General features: G+C 54.5%; 1 protein-coding gene across 1 annotated transcript; it reads right to left on the bottom strand.

Moving 5' to 3' along the window:
- Positions 1–552: 552 nt before the first annotated feature.
- Positions 553–14,401, bottom strand: LOC114705983 (exostosin-like 1). The gene is given in 14 exon segments (XM_028888192.2): positions 553–1,118; positions 1,285–1,453; positions 2,583–2,743; positions 3,003–3,089; positions 3,746–3,835; positions 5,414–5,520; positions 5,690–5,822; positions 6,444–6,563; positions 7,818–7,925; positions 8,158–8,248; positions 13,299–13,326; positions 13,329–13,556; positions 13,559–13,666; positions 13,669–14,401. Coding segments are annotated over 14 exon segments (2,136 nt in total). The 5' UTR covers positions 14,192–14,401; the 3' UTR covers positions 553–935.
- Positions 14,402–19,448: the final 5,047 nt, after the last annotated feature.

Consider the following 19,448-nt stretch of genomic DNA (forward strand, 5'->3'; position numbering starts at 1 on the left):
GTGGCTCACGCCTGGAACTCTAACACTTGGGAAGCTGAGGCAGGAAGCCTGGGTTACAGAGTCAGGCCTTGTCTCGCTCCCTCACGGCCACCACCACCCCCCAAAAAAAAAGAAAGAAAGAAAGAAAGAAAAGAAAAGAAAATTCAAGAAAGAGCCAGGCGGTGGTGGCGCACGCCTTTGATCCCAGCTCTCTGGAAAGCAGAGGCAAGTAGATCTCTGTGAGTTCGAGGCTAGCCTGGTCTACAGAATGAGTTCCAGGACAGACAGGACTGTACAAAGAAACCCTGTCTTGAAAAACGAAAAATGAAAGAAAAAAAAATTCAAGAAAGCAAAACCAAATTCCTTTGAAGGGAGAGCAGTACAGCAGCTGACCTCTAGTGGTGAAGATTGGTAGTGCAGTGCTGGAGTCTTGATGGAGCCCAGCAACCCTGGTGTTTACCGATGACTGCTTTTTTTGTGAACTAGGAACCCCAGAGCAGGGGATGGAGTTTTGCCTCGTGCACACTCTGCCCATGTTCCACCACGCTGGCATCCAGTTAATACTCTTGTAACTATAGGTCAAATATTTACCATGCACCTGCCAGACCGAAGAAAGGAGGGGCAGGATCCGCCCTCCGGAGCTCCTAGGCCGGTCCTGGGACCAGGCGGTGCGCCCAAGCACTCCACGTGAATCGTGCAAGGACTTCGAGACCACCAAGGAGGTGAGTGGGCATGCGGGTCAGGAATGGAACAGGCAGAGATGCCGAGAAAGGCATTTCAGGGACCGGGATCAGCCTGTGTCCCGGCCTGTGCCAAACCAAACGTTGTCCCGCAGCAGCCAAGGGGAGACCCGGCCCCTCAGGGCGCCCTGTCATGATTGGCCAACCGGGACATGACTTTTATACATCTAGATTGGTTCTCTCCTGTCCGTCCAGCCGGCAGGGGCAGCACTTTGCCTAGGGCTTCTCTAGACTGCGGTACTTCTTGCGTTGCACAGACACCGGGTCCTTGAACAGTACCGGGTCCAGACGCACTCGAGAGGACACCAGAGGCATGTGGCCGAACCCCGCTGCCACACGGTTGATGCAGTCCTGAGCCAGAGGCTGAGGCTCTGGTCCCGGTCCAGGTCCCTCAGCGGCCTAAGAGGTGGAAGGGAAAAGTATTGTTTTTTTTTTTTTTTTTTTTGATCCCCGACCCCTGCCGCAGCAAGAAAGATTTGGATTAGATGGCAAGAGAGAATCCACGCGTTTCCTTTCCCAACCCGTGCTTTCCTAGTGAGGACCAGTTCCCCGAGGGCTCTCTCACCAGTGGGGCAGCCTCCTGGTGCTGCCTGCCATAAGGCACCTTGATTGGAGGCAGCTTGGTGACAGTTGCTACCAGGAAGTTCATCAGGACGTCCACACAGGTGGGAGTGTCATCTGCCAAGGTCCTCAGGGTCTTAGGCAGGGAGTGGGTGAAGAGGGTGTGGTAATACCTGTAAGGCATAAGGTAAACCTCAGGCAGCGGGGAGAGACAGGAACGGCTGCAGGCAGGGTCCATTCTTCCTTTGACCCAGACCTCAAGCCACTTTCCAAGACCTGTACCCCACCCCCTAACTCCTCTTACGGGGAGCTCCTGTCCTGGGCATGTTGCTTAGGGGATGGGCAATTCTCTATCCTTCCAACCCCTCCTTGGGGCCCATTTTCTGGGCTCCCAAGTTTGAACTCTGACCGAGTTAGACTTGGTGGTTCCAAAGCCATCAAACCTGGCTACCCAAAGATCGGCTTCAGGGAGACTGTAAAAGCTGGGCCCGATCTGCACACATGAGGATTGCCCTTCTCCATCCTGAGAGCGCCATGCAGAGCTCCTTGGAAAAATCTATAAAAAGTTCCACGATACGTAAGCCGGGCGGTGGTGGCGCACGCCTTTAATCCCAGCACTCGGGAGGCAGAGCCAGGCGGATCTCTGTGAGTTCGAGGCCAGCCTGGGCTACCAAGTGAGCTCCAGGAAAGGCGCAAAGCTACGCAGAGAAACCCTGTCTCGAAAAACCAAAAAAAAAAAAAGTTCCACGATACATGGATGAGGTTTAAACAGATTACAGAATCACTTTCAAGAGGCCCCGGGAGCCACGCCTGGTGGGGAACCGCACCTGTAATCAATCTCAGCACTCAGGAAGACAGGAAGTTCTCATGCTTGAGGTCAGCTTGCACACCTGAGCTCAGCTTGGGCGGCACAGGGGGGCCCTGTCTCTGAATCAGGGTTTCACACATCCCAGGCTGACTTCAAACTCACTGCCCAGCTGAGTGTGATCCTGATCCCCCTGCTTCCACTGAACCAGGGCTGGGGTTACAGATGTGTGCCATCACGCCCACTTTTACTCAGAATTGGGGATGGGACCCAGGCATCGCACATGCTAGACAAGCTCTTTTACCAACTGAGCTAGCTTCCCATCCCAGCTCAAAAACAAGTAAGGAGATGCCCCCACCACCCAGATCACATTACTGGGAACAGGTTTATCTAGGCCTTGAACCTTGACTCCAGACAGCAGGAACCCACCCACCCACTCCTAGGTCGGGCCTGGAGCCTCTGGCCCTTTCTCCCTGTGCTGGGGCCAACGTCTGCACCTGTGGTAGAAAGCAGCCGTAGTGAGGACCATGGAGAATTCATTGGCCATCTTAGTACTGTAGCCCCATCCACCCCGGGCCTCATCCCAGAAGTGGTTCCAGGTCAGAAAGCCCACCATCCGCTCAGGAAAGCTCTGCCACACCACAAAGGCAAAGTCCACCTGCAGAGAGAGGGATTTAAGCGAGCTGTGAGGAGGGACTTCCTGACCAAAATCCTTATAGCCTATGGTGGGGGTGCGGGTGGGGGGGAAACAACCTGCCTGAGGGGTTAGGGCGAGGCTTAGGGGACCGGGGATGGGAGCCATGGCTGGGAGTTTTACTAGAAGTTTAACATGAGTGTTTCTGGGGGGACTTGCCCAGCCAGAGGCCCAGGGCTGGATTTCAGGGCTTGGGAACCTGAGGAAGCTGAAGTGCCCTCACCTCACTGGTAGAAAGAGTGCTTCGGGCATCAAGGCTGAGGATGGCGGTGGTGCTGATGTCGCTGTACGGGAAGAATCGGTCACTGGCCTGTGGTGGGGCAGAGGGAGTTGGGGGCGACTCAGCCATGCGAAGTTCCCCTCAACCCCGACCCAGTAAGAGTGAGCCCGTCAGATAGGGTGTAGAAGCCTGCCCACAAGCCTAGACTGCAGTTCCCCTTCATCTCTAAGGGCCCTGTAGTTTGGCATCTAGGGTTCCCTCTATTATCATATCATTCACTCTTACCAACCCTGGGTCAATTATTTGAAAGCATCGGACTCGGCGAGATGAAAGTGTCTTGCGTCCAAGCACCGGACCGGCGTGGGTGCATGCGATGTGGCGTTGTGCGGGTTCCCAGCGCCCACCCGTTGCAGCCCACCATGCCGCTCTCTGTAGTATTTCTCCATGGACCCACGTTCCTCATCCGAGACCCTACTCCTTCCTTATTTGAGACATCCATGCAGTCTCTTGCCTCCCATGTTACGGGAATCTCAGGGCTCTAGAAGTGTATTTCCCAGGGCTGGAAATGGAACCCAGGACCCTGCCCCTACCCCTGAGCCCACCCTAGTGTAAGAGAATCATTCCCATTAGACCTGCAGCTAGAACCCATGGCCTGATTCCTTCAGACCCATAGAGAAGCCCAGCTTGGCTCAAAACATCCTGATGTCAGCCCTCCCTGGTCCCCAGTGGGAGTCTTCCCCTGTCACCTTCTTATGCCCCTTGATGACTGTCAAGGGCACCGTTGTCTCAGGCCACCTGTCAGGGGGTGGCTTCTCACTGCTCCAGAGGATCAGGATCTAGGAAGAAAGGGGATGTATCTGAAGTCTGGGATCAGGATTAGAAGGGGAGTCCGGGTGATGGATGGAGCACGGAGAGCAGCTACTTATGCACACGAGTCGGGGTGCTCAGTGGACACATGTCCCTTCCATCGCCACCTTTAGACTTGCCTCTGCTCTTCTGGAAGGCAAGAATTCTGGTTGAGGCCGGGCGGTGGTGGCTCACGCCTTTAATCCCAGCACTCAGGAGGCAGAGCCAGGCGGATCTCTGTGAGTTCCAGGCCAGCCTGGTCTATAGAGCGAGATCCAGGACAGGCACCAAAACTACACAGAGAAACCCTGTCTCGAAAAACAAAAAAAAAACAAAAAAAAAAAAAAAAAAAAAAAAAGAATTCTGGTTGAGACTGGATGGTGGTGAATGCCTGTAATACCAGCATTTGGGAGGCAGGGGGAAGCAGATCTCTGAGTCTAATCAGGGCTAACCAGTGCTACATAGTAAAACTGTCAATAAATAAATAAGTGCGCTCTCCCTAGACAGGGTCTCTTTCTGTAGCTATCTTCGAACTCACTCTGTGGACCCGGCTTGAGCTCACAGTCTGCCTCTGCCTCCCAAACGCTCTTAGTAAAGTCACCTGCCACACTTTACATGCAACCCCACCGTCCTCGAGAGCTTGCACCCTCCTCTGCGTCATCCCTGCTCCGTCCCAGGCCCCGTCTTTAGAGGCTCCCCCTGTACCCCGGCCTCGCTACTCCCTTCCTCTGAGAATCAACCTGGATTCTTTGGTGGTTTTTTGTTGTGGTCTAGATCGATGTATTATTTTATGCACCGCACAAAAGTTCTGCCTGCATGTCTGTGCGCCAGGTGCCTGCCTGCCTGGTGCCTACAGAGGTAAGAAGAGAGGCCAGATCCCCCTGGAACTGAAGTATTGAAGTCACCAACGGTTGTGAGCCATCCTGTGGGCGCTGGGAGCCGAACCTGGGCTCTCTGAAAGAACAAGAGCTCCTAACCAATGAGCCATCTCTCCAGCCCTGTTGGGTTTTTGTTTGTTTGTCTTATGGCTTTCCAGACAGAATCTTGTTACGTAGTCTCAGCTGGCCTTATACTCACTGGGTGGCCCAGGCTAGCCTGCCTCCAACTCTCAGTATCCCTCCTGCCTCAGCCCGAGTGCCGGGATTACAGGCATGAGCCACTACACCCGGCCACCTGTGTTCTCGGTGAGACTGGACGGTCTTGGCACCAAGAACCTGCTAACATTACAAATGATAGGGAGGAGTCCTCTCCTGCTTCTTTGGTCCTTAGCACTAATGCCCCAGGTCTGATCTCAAGGTGAGAGAATGAATGAGTGAATGAATGAATGAACAAATGCATGCTTCCTTCCAGCCTCACCAAGAAGCGCCTGCTCTTCTAGGACTTCACCAGTTCTGACGGAGTTCAGGGAAAGAACAGGAAGCTTGAGACTTAGAGTCAGCAAGACTCTGGAAATCCTTCCTCCCTGTGCCTTTCCCATAGATGTGTGCTCAGCTAGGGCCTGGCTCTGTTCCTTGTGTCCTCCCTGGACCCCAGGGCTCCATCTGGGGGGGCTGGGGGGGAGGGCAGACCTGGGCACAGTGCCGGGAACCTGCCACCGCCTGGATAAGCTTCAGCAGGGGCTCGCCAGAGACCCCTACCCAGATCAGGGCGCTGAAACGGCTCTCAGGGCTGGAGCCTGGAGGAAGGAGACACAGGCGTTAGTTAGGAGGGAGAAGGCGGGGCCCCTTGGAGAGTGACCTCAGTTGGGGGACCCCAAAGAACCAGGAGAGATGTTAGAGTTTGAAGCTAGGGCACACCTGGGGAGGGCTGGGGTCACCTCAAGTTGTCCCACCCCCAGGACGTACCCTGTTGCTGGTGATAAAAGGGGAAGTCCTTCAGGCTCGTGGAAAAAGTGGGGAGAGCCAGGAGTGCCCCTGGGGGGCTGTTCCACATCAGTGAGGGGTGAGCTGAGGCCCCCCAGACCCGGTCCTGAATGATCTGTGAAAAGAGGCGCGGCTTGCAGGGGGCGTGGCTAACGTGTGGGGTTCAGACCGAGGGTTGTGGGTGGGGCCAGAGGAGGGGCAGAGCCTGCAAGAGGCGGGGCCTGAGGGTTGCGGGATGGGACCCCCACACCTTTCCGGTGCAGAACAGCGGAGAAGCTCGAAGCCAGAGGAGCCTTCTGCTGTAGTGGGAATGTACAGGTGACAGATGGTGACATGCCCTCCCCTCCTTTCCTCACTACACACACACACACACACACACACACACACACACACACACACACACACACACACACGTGGGGTCATGCCCTTCTTTCAGGACTCAAAATTCTGAAAGAACCGGACCCTTTCCCAACCCAGCCCTCCAGACTGCTTCTGCCATGAGTTAGGGAGAGGGAGCCTATGTTTGAAATCCACAGGCCACCGTGGTGTCCTCTGACATGCAAGCTCAGGACTGGGGGAGAACGTGTGTCCGCGATCGCACAGCCACCACTGGGTCTTCCCGGAAGCACCAAGGGAGGACCCACAACACAGGCAGAGAAGGATGGAGAGAAGGATGGAGGGGGAAGAGCTGGGAGGAGCCCGGGGGTGGGGGCGCCTGCAGGTGAGTCTCCGTCACCTCCAGTGTGGTATGGATGACTTTTTCCACCGAGGAGAAGTAAGCGGTCCACAGAAACTGGGTCTGCTGCCGCAGGGAGAGAATCCTCGACGGCGGCATTTCACGGAGAGCAGCCAGGACCTGGAGGCGCAGAGAGAGGAAAAGAGGAGGCCCGGAGTCGGGCCCTGCCTGACCCCAGAAAGGAGGAAGCTGATGTCAGAGCTCTGGGATTTGGGAGCTTCCAGAGATGTGCACCCCGTCTGTGTTCAGGGTCACACAGCTGATTTTAAGTGACAATGTTAGGCGAGGTGGAATATACCTGTCAATCCTGGCACCTAGCAGGCAGAGGCAGGAGGGTCTTGAGTTCAAGGCCAGCTTGGACTAAGAGACCTTGTCTTAGAAACAAAAACAAAAAACAAAAAAGGGTAGGAGTGGCTGTGTGTGTGTGGGAAACAGAGGGACTCAGTTGACAAAGTGCCTGCAGAGCATGTTCAAAGCCCCGGGTTCGATCCTCAACACCACATAAACTGTCAACACTGACACATGCCTGTAATCCCAGCACTCAAGAGCTGGAGCCAGGAGGATCAGAAGTTCAAGATCATTCTAGGCTGCACAGGGGGTTTAAGGCCAGCCTGGGCTACATGAGACTCTATCCAAAATACCAAAGTGGAGAGGGGGAGACAGTAACTGTCACAATACCTCCAGTCTTACTTTCCCTATCTGTGGAATGGGTACATTAAACGCCTCCATCATAGGTGGTTGTAAAGACTCAACTAGAAAATGCCCATTTAGTGCTTAGGTCATGTGGAGACTGTGTGTGTGTGTGTGTGTGTGTGTGTGTGTGTGTGTGTGTGTGTGTCCAAGCCTGTTTGAACATGTTCTTTTTGAGACTATCCCAGGCTACCCTCCAATTTGCTATGTAGTAGGAGATGACCTTGAACTCCTGATCTCCCTGCCTCACACTCCCTAGTGTTGGGATTCTATGTGTGGCCACCACGCCCAGTTCAAGGACAGTCACTGCTCACTTTCACGCCTCCTCCTCGGACCTAACTCCTAACCACCTAACTCCTGGGGCTCCTTGAGGCAGCTCCCACGAATTCTTCAGACCCAGAAAAAATTAATTTCATCAGATGGAAAAGACACAGGGCCTTACTCATTTTCTTCCAGCTGAGCCCCAGAGATCACCGGATCTAACTTATCCCATTGTAGAGATGGGGAAACTGAGGCTGAAAGTGCCTCAGAACTTGCTCTCAGCACCCTCCAGCGTCTCCACCTTCATCTACGTCTATGGGAGCTCCGGAGGCAAGGACGACGACAGGAATGATAAGAAGGGGGGCAAGTTCCTGGGGTCCCTCCCCTGAAGAGCCCCCCACCGTGGCACAGACCCTGAGCTACCTGCAACGGGAGCCTCTCATCGGCAATGATGGCTGCCTTGGTCCAGTCGATGACTTCAGAGAAAGGCAGCTCCCAGCGAGGGCTGAGGAGCACAGGGATGCAGCCGGCCTGGGGGGCAGGGCAGTCATTGGGGAGCCCAGCCCCTCCCTGCCCACACTCACCACCACCCCAGTCCAAAGCCCCTGCTGTGAGGGGGAAGGATGAGAGGAGAATATATTTTTTCTTTTTGCGGGGGGTCGGGGAGGGAGACAGGGAACCCCCTTCCTGTGTGCATGGGCCCAGCATTCCTGCTAGCCCGAGGGTGGAGGTGCAGGGTGGGGACACTCAGGTTGGGGTGTACCTGAAGGGCTTGGAGGAAGCAGGAGGCGGCAGATCGGTGGCCAGGAATGAGGCAGAAGGTGGCTTTGGGTAGTGTGTCTCCTGGGTGGGTCCTGAGAAGGTGCAGGAAGGTCTCTGGACACCGGAGCCCGAGCTTGGCCACCCCAGTGGCCTGCAGGGACACTTCCATCGTCCCAAGATGTTGACGCCCACCGTGTGCTCATACACAGAGCCACGCACTGACAGGAACGGAACCAGGAGCCGTGGCCTGGCATCGCCTCTGCTCACTGCTCTGTGGGGATTCAGAACCCCTGCGTGCCCTTGGTGGCCTCAGACATCTCCCTCCTTTCCCTTGGTCCTCAGTTCCCTCACTGACAAAGTGGGAGACGCCTGGATGCTATGTCCCTTCCTTTCACTTCCACTCTGGCCCAGCCCCCCATCACCTGAGTGACCCCACACCCAGCCCCCCATCACCTGAGTGACCCCCACACCCAGCCCCCCATCACCTGAGTGACCCCCACACCCAGCGTTCCTGCACTGGTGGCCCAGCCATGAAAGGCTTCTCTGTACTGAGGTGGGCTGGGCCTCCAGCCTGGAACCGCACAGGAAACTCTTGCCCACAGGCCTGTCTTGGAGGACAGGCCTCCTCTGTTCCCCCTCCTCCTCCCTCAGCCCCAGGGCCATGATTAGTTGTGCCGTGAGTCTGAGGGAGACTCAGCCACAGCCGCTTCAGTGCCGCCTCTCTGGGTCTGCCAGCCCAGGGAACCAAAGCCTACAGTCCAGCCAGGGAAGACAGGACCAGAGCGGACCCATGGGCGCGCACAGTGCTCAGTGAGGTGCCTGGAGGGCGCCACCCAGGAGCCTCCTCAGCTGCTCTCTGCTCTCAACCTGACCGCCAGCAGTATCGGGCAGCTTGGCTACGAGCACCTCTGGTCACTGAGGGGGACTGAGTCTCAAGAAGAGGGACTGGGCTGTGGCGAGAACTCAGATGTGCCAATTCCAATTCCCGGGTATTTCAGCCGTCATGAGGATAAGTCCAGGGGTGCACCAGGAGCCTCTGGAAGGCTTCACCACAAAACGAACATCACCCCCTCATCACATTAAAAGCTGTAGCACTAGCCAGGCAGGCCCAACTCCCCTCCAGTAAGCTGTACGGAACTAAAGGAGCCACAGAGAAAAGGGGCCACTGCACTGACTCTACCCTTGGCTTTTAGTTCCCCTCATCTCACCTTTGTGCCTCTACATGCCCCCTCCCTTCATCCCGAGGCCCTCTCTGCCTCACATGGGTAGTTCCTTCTGTTCTGCAGCAAAGACCTGGCTCAGTGACACCTTCTCCAGGAAGCCTTCCTTGATATTCCAGCCAACCACCACTCCTGGCACAGTTTTAAGAGCTGTCCCTGGATGAAGATCATTCTCACAGCAGCTCACTGAGACGGAAAACGCTGCTACCCTAGCCTATCTGACAGGTGAGGAAACTGAGGCCTGAAGACGTACTTAGCTCTGAAGCAGAGCAGACTCCAGTGATTCTCAACCTTCCTAACACTGCGACCCTTTAACACAGTTCCTCATGCTGTGGTGACCCCCAACCACAGAAATATTTTTGGTGCTACTTCATAACTGTAATTTTGCTACTGTTGTGAATCGTAATGTAAATTCCGATGGTCATAGGTGACCCCCGCAAAAGGGTAATTCGACCTGAGGGGTCACGACCCACAGGTTGAGAACTCCTGCTCTATAGCCTCCCTCTGCTTAACACTGTACCACTGATCCACCTGCCTCCCTGCTAGGGCTGAGTTAGCCGACAGGGGTCCAGTGCCCTCTTCTGCTCTCTCTCTCTTTTGTTTTCGTTTTTTTTGTTTGTTTGTTTGTTTGTTTTTGAGACAGGGTCTCACTATGTAGCTCTGGCTGTCCTGGAACTCATAGAGATCTGTCTGCCTCTGCCTCCTGAGTGCTGAGGTTAAAGGTGTGTGCCACCACTGCATCCTGGCCTCTTCTGGTCTCTCAAGGTATCTTGTGACGTTAGATCCCCAATGCCCAGTGAATGCTGAGTGGGCATGGCAGTCCACTTGTAAAGTGAACACGAGGTGTATGGAGATGGGATCCTGTGAGCAAGCTGGGGGGCTAGACTAGGTGGATGGGCAAGCTCTGTATGAGGTAAAGAACAATCGAGGGAGACAGCCATCAACTTGGGGCCTCCATGTGCATGTGCACATGTGTGTACATGGACCCCCACACATATGTGGCCACGTACATGTGAGCTAGCATGCATGTATGCACACCACAGGCATGTACAGACTTTTAAAAATGGAGAAGAGGCCGAGCCTGGTGGCACACATCTGTAATCTCAGTTCTTGGGTGGCAGAGGTAGGAAGATCCAGCGTTCAAAGCCATCCTCATCCACACAGTGAGTTGAAAGGCAGCCTGGGCTATAGGAGACCCTGTCTCAGAAAACCCAAACAATCAGACAAACAGAAGAAGAGGTATATGGGAGCGCCCACATATACCCTGGATGCACAGAACCCTCCAGAAAAGAAAGATACAAGACGAAGGAACCAGTGCTCAGCTCTGGACAGGAAACCTGGGTGGCCGAGCCAGGTGGGAGGGGGACTTTTGAATGTGTACCCCTTTGTACCACTGGAATTCTTCATACTGTGAATGAATCACCTATTCATAAAAATAAAGAAATTACAATTTCAGTGGGTGGGCCCTTATTCCAAAGCAACAGGAGACTATTCAACCAGCGTGGAAAAACACTGGCACGGGAACAAAAAGCACAGTTCTGAACCCCAACCCCCCTGAGCGCTTGGCCAGAAAAGTGAGGGGACCTGGGGAGCAAAGAGCCCCCGACACTCTCCACACACACAGCTCCCCGAGTCTCTTTCCTGTGCCCCGAGATGGGGACTAATATCTCCGGTGGGGGATGCTGGGAGAATCAGTAATAATGGAGGAGGGTGGGGAGAGCGCAGTCCCCTGGGTAGTCTCCACCACCTGCCTGCCAGCCCGGGAATGTGGGACAGGGGCAGGGACTGAAGTGCCTCTTTCTTTGGCCAGTGCCTGTTTATTCAGGCCATCTTCTGGGGCTGGCCTCCCTCTCTCCCTCTGTCCCTATGCATTCTGGCCTAGGCAGCTGCCAGGTACTTCCGAGAAACTGAGGACAATGAATGACCGCCACACACACAGCAGATCTTGGAAATAAACGCATCATGGGAAATGCTGCCCGGAGCAGGATGGACTGATATACACCTGTAGTCCCTATCCCCACACTCAGGAAGCAAAGGCAGCACAATTATTGCATGCTCAAAGCCATCAGGTCTATCCTGAACCTTCCAAGTAGGCCACAGCGGAAAGAAAACAGCTACCCAAGTGTCTACAGGTGACCTCTGCTACGCCGGAACAGTTTCCCCTCAGCACACAAAGTAATAACTAAAGCTAGCCCAAAGAGGGACTTCCGGTGAGCAAGCAGAGCCAGTGAGTGGACAGCGGGAAAAGAGAGGGCACAGTGACCCTGGCATGGGAGCCTTGTCACCAGAGGAGAGTTCCTGTTAGGCTCCGGGCCTGAGGAGCCCCAAGTTCTCCAGAAGTCTCCAGAAGGGCTGGCCATGGGAATGACAGGGCAGGCTCCCAGGAGGTCTCCCAAGTGCCCCCAGGAGGTAAGGATTCCGTTCCCTTCAGGGCCCAGAGGCAGAACTGGAGCTTGGCCACGGGAAGGAGGTCCTGGGGGAAGCTGAGCTCAGAATAGCCCAGCTGGAGGACAGGGGTGGAGACCACAGGAGGAGGCAAAAGACAGAAGCTAAGGACTATAACTCAGGTCTGCCCTGGGGCGATGGAGAGGGAGCCCTGGCCCCACAGCCTGGACAACCTTAGAAGCTGGAAGTGGTGGCCTTCTGGAGACATAAGGGTTCAGTAATTAGGAGTGACAACCTTAGGTCACTTAAGAATTAGAAGCGTGCCCTGCAGAGCAGCACTCAGGTGGAGGGCTGTCTCTCTACAAGCTCCATGCCCTCATGTCTACGCAGGCATTGGCTCTGGTAGGAAGTTCTTTCAATCTGCCCTAAGTCATCTTTCTAAAATCAAAGCCTGTTGTTTCCTTGAGAGATTAATCTCCAAAATTAGACACAAGAGCCGTTTCCAGCTGGGACCAGTTACCAGTCTCTGTGGTTCCCTTGAGGCCTTTGACAGGATTGATCATAACTCTTGCTCAAAACGCAGAACCGTCATACTGAAGGCTTTGGAGACAGGCGGTTCTGGATTAAAATATTGGCTGTGCTCACTCTGCCCGGTGGCCACAGGTTAAGTTACTTAACCTATATCTTCTTTAGAATACAGATACTTTAGTGACAGTGGTTAGAACTATTTTATTATATACAATAGTGTGTGTGTGTGTGTGTGTGTGTGTGTGTGTGTGTGTACATGTGTGGAGGCCAGAGATTGAGGTTGGGTGTCTTTTTCAGTCACTTTCCACTTTATTTTTTTCACATTTATCCATTTATCTGTGTGCATGGGTGCCTATGTGCTTTGGAGAGGACAGTTCCCAGGAATCTGTTCTCTCTCTAGCTTGTGGGCGTGGGGACCGAACTCAGGTTGTCAGGTTTGCGGGCGAGCGCCTCTGCCCACAAAGCCACCTCTCTATTTTTTAGGGCAGGGAACCTGAAAGTCACTCTCTTCAGCTCTAGGGATCTTCTGCCTCTACCTCCTCAGCACTGGGCTGTTGCATGGGGTGGGGGTGGGGTGAGGCTTGAACGCCTGTCTTTATGTTCGTAAGGCAAACGCCATATGACTGACCTCCCTCCCCGGGCTGTAACCATTGTTTATGGAAATGCTTACACCAAGTGAGTGATACCTAAATGTCTGTTACATAAAACGTTAGGCGTAGGAGGGACTAGGGTGACAGGAATCGGGGAGCGGGGAGCAGGGGCGAGCCATGCCGTGTTTCTAAGATTCCTCAAGGGAGAATTCCAAAAACTGCCTTTCACACCCTTTGAGACAATCATCTGGTGGAAGTCCACCCTGCTGTCTAACTCTCTCGACTACTGCGGCTGAGACCGGTTTTGTCAGGACTGGCTCGCTCGGACAGGATGCCACTCTTGCCCTGTACCTCCTTCCTCTGGACTAGCTCCTTTCGCAGCCCCTCCCATTCAGCTCCCCAAGGGTAGATTTACTTACTGATGGGGTCCGGGGTCTTGCTCACAGAGCCTGCCCAAGGGCAGGCGGAGGCATGGGTGCTTACGGTGCGCCACCTGCCCCTCTCCTCTGCGACGGCCAGTAAGGTGGCTCCGGGCTGGGGACTGTGCTGCTGCAGCTGGCCGGGAGCCCCACCTTGCAATGGGTGAGCTTCCGGAAGATATGGGAGCGCGACATCGAAGCCTGGTCGGAAGATGTCCGAGGAGGGGCTGGCCTCAGCGACCATGGCCTGTCCCAGCCTGGTGCAGGGGCTGGGTACAGACTGAGAACCAGGTGGTTCTGGCCCCCATTCCAGTACGGAGGCAGGGGCCCGCACGCTCCTCTGTGGTCCTGGCTGGGGAGAAAGAGTGGAGGCAAGCTTCTGCTGGGCTAAGTGCATAGTATCGGGAGCCTTCCAAGAAGTCCAGGATCCCGCGATGAGCCTCAGTGGTTGGACCAGCCGGGAGGTGCACAAAGATGCTGAGGACATTTCCCTTACATTTGGAGGTGTCAAAGCAGGCTCCCCAGGTGCAGCTGCTCCCCCGGGGGGCTTGAGGAAGCTGTGGGGCATCTTCTGGGAGTGTCTCAGACTGGGAGAAACTCTGTAGGAAGGCAGCATCCAACCAGCGGGGCCAGCTTTGGGAGCTCCCCGGGAGAGGTCCAGGTGGTACTGCCAGGTGAAAGGGGAAGACTCCCAGGAGGATGAGGAGGAGCCAGGAGACTGACAGTACCAGCCAGAAGGACTTCCTTTTCCACAGGGGCATGTGGCCACCCGCAGCCAGGGCCAGAAGGAAGTCAGGAACTTCTGTAGCAAATGGGGAAGGTGGGGACCCCAGGGCAAGAGAGAGGATCTGGGAATCCGGGCTCACTGCACAGAAGGGGAGGCCGAGACTCATTGAAGGCAGGCTTCCTGCCTATGTTCAAACAGCGTTATTGGCCACCTGTAGGACTGACCCCTTTGGGGAGGCCCTGACTTTCTGAACATGCCTTCCCACAACCTGGTCAGCCTTTGCCCTCTCATCGGGGCCCTCTGCCCAGGGCCTCTGCTTGGGCTGATGCAACCCTTGCCCAGACCACAAGACCGTGTCCATCTGCCCTCGTGGCTGCACCCCTGACCTTGCCTTGGCCCAGAGGCAGGCTGTCTGCCAGACCATGGAGAACTAGTCTGGGCTCATGGGGATGGGGTGGCTGGGGGTGGCCAAGGGTGATGTGGAAGGAAGCAGGGCTGGTCTCTCCCTCTCCTGCCTCTGCACCAACAGCCTTTGAGAAATCCTGACTGCCACTGTAGCTTGGTGGTTAGCTTTCTGTGGCAGAGCTAAAAATAGACCTTATGCCCATGTGGGCCACCAGGGCCAGCTGAAGTTAAGAGTCCGGGTGCAACCCATGCCTGCTGTCTGGGGCTGAGAGGATTCGGGCTCCTGTTCTTCTTCCCTTCTGCTATGGCCCTAGCCCGGCAGCTCCCCGGGACCCTCTAGCTGGGAGCTGTCACAGGCAGAGGCCAAGACCTACGCTCCGATCCTGCTCCTGCCCCACAAGCGCAGCCGCCAGCTCCAGGTCCACGCCAGTAAGCATCTGGTCGGTCCAGGTCGCTTTCCTAGCTGCAGCCTGACTCCGCCCCGCAAGCCCTGATTGGCTCCTGGCTAGGAGGCAGGGTCTCTACTTAACCCTTGCAACCCACTTTGCTAGCGTGCTGTTTTGTTTCGTTTTGTTTTCGTTTTGAGACGGGGTCCCCAGGTTGGTTTCAAACTCACCTTGCAGCCAGGGACTTGAGTTTCTGATCCTGCGAGTGCTCGGATTCCAGCTAGGTGCCATCACTCCTGGCTCTGGAAGGCTGATAATGTCCAGGAGGGCACTACACCTCACTGGTGGCCATGTACTGACAGCCTGTTCCTCTACAGGTCTTTACCAATGATCCAACGAACACATTTATCTGTGATTTCCCCCTTTCATCATCATCATCATCATCATCACCATCATCATCATCATTATTATTATAATATTTATTATCATCATCACTATCATTATATGTATTTTAAATATATTTTGTGGTGCTGGGAACGGAACCCAGGGCTTTGTGCATGCTAGACAAGTGGTCTACCACTGAGTTACATCACCAGCCCTCTTGTCATTTTTTTTTTTTTAACTGTTGAGAAAAGTGAAGCCCAGAGAAGGGACAGATTCTCCTAAGGGGACCCAGCTAGAAGTGTCCAGGAGAAGATTTGAACCAGAGCATGACCTCATAGGGCTCCTGCTTGTCTCTCTGGCCACTGGATGGAGCTGGGCAGTGGCTACCTGCATCTATAGAATGGATGAGCAGCATCCTCCTTGGAGGGTTGCCAAGGTAGAGCCACGGGTGGTGGTGGTGGTGGGTCCATCCACAAGGAGGTACCGTTCCCCTGATCTGGGAGGGCCGCTGACTTGACGGGGAAGCCACTAGGTGAACATTCTATCTCAGTGAGCAGCCAGCTGAGGGCAGGCACAGCCGTGTGCCCAGGGATATCCTGCCAATGGAATCGAGGGGAAACGGCCTCTTGGCACTCAGAGGTTTGCCGCCCAGTGATAGACAGCCTCTCAGGCAAACACCAGGCTGTTTCACACAGAAGACAGGTGAGGCCTCGTGCCGTTGCCATCTTACCGGGATAACTTCCTCATCTGCCTGGGGTTGGTGGAAGGTTCCCTTCCTGCAGGAAGCTGTCCCACTCTCCTCAGCTGGAGCCAGGTCGCTCCCCTAAGTCCTCAGCCATCCCTTCTCTCCACCGAGCTCTCTCTACATCCACAATCATTATCTAACAGCTCTTAGCAGCACTCACTTAGACCAAGCTCCCCGGAGGCCCTGAATAAGGGTAGCAGTGTACGAGACTATGTCCTGAGCATGTTGAGTCATCTGCAAGAAAAAGTGCTCTTAGCCGCCGAGCTAGCCCTACCATCCATTCCTTTAACCACTAAACAAGGCAACCTGCTGAGTGACGTGGACCCTCCTCCACCCCGGTGCTGCTGTTAGAGGAAATTCCAGGATTTGGGTGGGGGACCTGGCAGCGCACAGAGGGGCTGATGAACCAGGGGCACAGAAGCCCTCTGAGGAGGGACATTGACCTTATGGCTGGAAAGGAAGCAAATGTTGTTTCTGATTCCCCGCGCCCCCCCCCTTTTGGGCTGCACTAGATTGGAACCTTGGGGCTTCCATAAACAAGTAACTGCTCTCCCACTGAGCTACCTCCCAGCCTCATAGCAATCTTGGTTTGGTTTGGAGGCTGGTCTTGAACCAGCTATGTAGTCAATAACGACCTTGAACTTCTGCTCCTTGCCGTGACCTCTTGAGTGCTGGGTTTACAGCCGAGCACCACCGCACCTGGTTTATGTGGTGTCACACCTCACCCAGGGCCTCATGAGTGCCAGCGATGCCAGCACGCTACCAGCTGAGCCACCTTCCCAGCTTCCGTCACTGTGAGGGAATAAGAGGAAATGGTCACCTCCTCAGTCCACAGTTATTTAGTTAGCTTCATCCTATGGGCCAGGCAGGCCCTGGGGAGTGGGTAACTGATAACGTCTTGGCCTCCTGGGGGCTTCTTTCCAGGAAGGAAGCATAAGACATAAATGAAAATCTTCCATAGTGTTGGGAAAGGAGAAGAGTGGCCTTGTCACGGGGCTCCCCTTGGAACTTCTAGGGGAAAACGGCTCCAGACTCAGGGCCAGTCAGGGCACAGGTTCAGGGGCAGGGAGTGGATATATGACCTGCTTTCCCAGCACCACACAGACTCCGGGCCAGATGGTGAGACCTGCTGGGCTAAGCTTAGAGCAGGTGAGCTGGAAAGGTGGCCTGGACCTGGGTGGCAAGGTTAGAAAGGGAAGAGTCTGCGGATTCTGGAGATGGTTGGGCCGATGAATAGAAGAGGCTTGCTGATGAGTGACATGTGCCTATTGGCTGCAGCCCCAGCACCCTCCACTGAATCAGGAAAGCCGGAAGGCTGGGGGCTGTGTAAGGGCAGAACAGCAGCTGGGTCTGAGGCCAGCAGTTGGCTCTGGTGCGCCCCCTTCCGGCAGCGCCGAGACAGTGAACAAAGGCTGCTGAACAGGGAAGGAGAAAAGAGAAAGTCGGTGACCAAGCCAGCAGGCTAGAGGACTCCCAGATCGTGTAACAGGTCCCTCTGAGATTGAAACGTTCGTGGTGAGGGGAATCTCCTTAAGCAGGAACATAAACAACTCAAACTAGGTCCAGGAAGCCCCTGAAACTGACCACTCACTAGACCCTTCCCTCCCAGAGTAGATAAAAAAAGCTGAGAGTCACTCTCAGGTAAGTCAACCTGAAAAGACGGCTCTGAGACCAGACAGCTACCTGGAAGAGGTTTACACCAACGGAGTCGCTTGGAAGGGGCACTCTTCGACCTGCAACCTGTTGAGCTGCCTGTAGGTCGTGTGGCGTGTTGGGGTTCCCAGCTTCTGTGAACTGTCAACTACACTTTGAGTCATTTCTGCTCTGAGTAATCCCTCACCCATATTCCTGTGCGTAACCTTAATAATAAAGCTTATTGGTTCATCAGATTGGACTTTGGTGGTATCTGTGCTTTGGTCTGTTTGGGCTCCCTATCCCCAGGAAAAATTCAATCACACAACGGGGATACCTCGTCATGCTCTGACTGCCACCCTACCCATCCCTGGGCTCATGCTGGAAGCATGTTCCCTTTGCATTGCAACACACACACACACACACACACACACACACACACACACACACACACACCCTCTTCACCTTCATTCCTGCAGGGAGGTTCTCAGGCCAGCTGGGCCTGGGCTTGTCTAAACCGATTCCCAAGCTTGCTTGCGGGCTTGGTGGAGGCAGAGAAGAGGGATTGTTCTGAGCTCATCCTGAAAACAGACTTCTGGGCTGTACCAAGGGCTCCCAGGGCATCCCGCCCATCGAAGCCACTAGGAGACCATGTCCCGCAGCTGGATGCTGCTCTATGGGCGGAAGCCATCATCCTGAGGAGCAGGAAGTGGTCAGGGCATGGAGGTGAGGGCACAATGAGGTGGCATGCAAGGCCTTGGGTCAGTGGGAGAGGTTCCTTTTTTCTGTTATCTTGAGAATTAGCCAGTGCTCCTGGACCTCTAAGCACAGTGGTTTGCCTCACAGCCAAGGTGGTTCCACTTCCCAGCCTGGGGCCAGGCATTGCTTCCTGCCTGAGGCACCTGGCACAGAGAATGGCGCTAAGGCCACCTCCGTGGAGTTTGGGCTGAAGCATTCCCTTCCTTCCTCCTTTTCTTTTTCTCAGGCTGGTCTGCAACCTTCAGAAGGACTGGCTATATCCTTCTGAGAGGAAGGCCCCAAACGTGAATGGATACTGTGGTTGACAGTATGCCCAAGTGTCCCAACAAACTCTGCCTTCCTGGCAAGTGACTGTCACCTGCCTCTCTGTGCTTCTGTTTTCTCATCTGCATAATGGGAATGCTCAGAATCGCTGCTCCCCAAAGAGGGGTGAGATATGGAGCAGGCAACAGGCTGAAAGCGTTTCCTGGTGGGCATCACACAAAGCATCCGGCCTGGTCCCGGCGTGTGGCTCCGTGATAGAGCACTTGCCTCCTCTGCCAAGAACATGGGTTCCATCTCTATCTGTGCAGGTCAGGTCCCTAGCCCCCATCTGACACAAGCTAGAGCAGTGGTTCTCAACCTTCCCAATGCCGCGACCTTTAACACAGTTCCTCATGCTGTGGTGACCCCAACCATAACATTGTTTTTGTTGCTACTTCATAACTGTAAAATTTTTCTACTGTTATTAATCATAATTTAAATATCTGATACGCAGGATATCTGATATGTGACCCTGTGAAAGGGTCATCCAACCCACAAAATTGAGAACTAACGGGGACTATGGGGGTCCAGCCCCTCGATAGTCCCCTCCAGGGTCCGGGAAGAATCTACAACCAACTGATAATTAATCTTTGATGAAAGGAAATGAATCTATGTACACAAAACTCCTTAGTCCATATACTTTATTATTCTGTGACAGTTATAAGCTTATATTCTGCTCTCATATTTAGGTCATCTTTAGCCTGATTTCTCTCTACACTTTTCTGAGTCCCCTCTAAGTTCTATCTTAATTCCTTCATCTAGTTCTGCCCCTTCTAGGTTCTCATCCATCTTCTTCCTTCCCATATCAT

The sequence above is a fragment of the Peromyscus leucopus genome, chromosome 2 (genome assembly GCF_004664715.2).
Source record: "Peromyscus leucopus breed LL Stock chromosome 2, UCI_PerLeu_2.1, whole genome shotgun sequence".
Lineage (NCBI taxonomy): Eukaryota > Metazoa > Chordata > Mammalia > Rodentia > Cricetidae > Peromyscus > Peromyscus leucopus.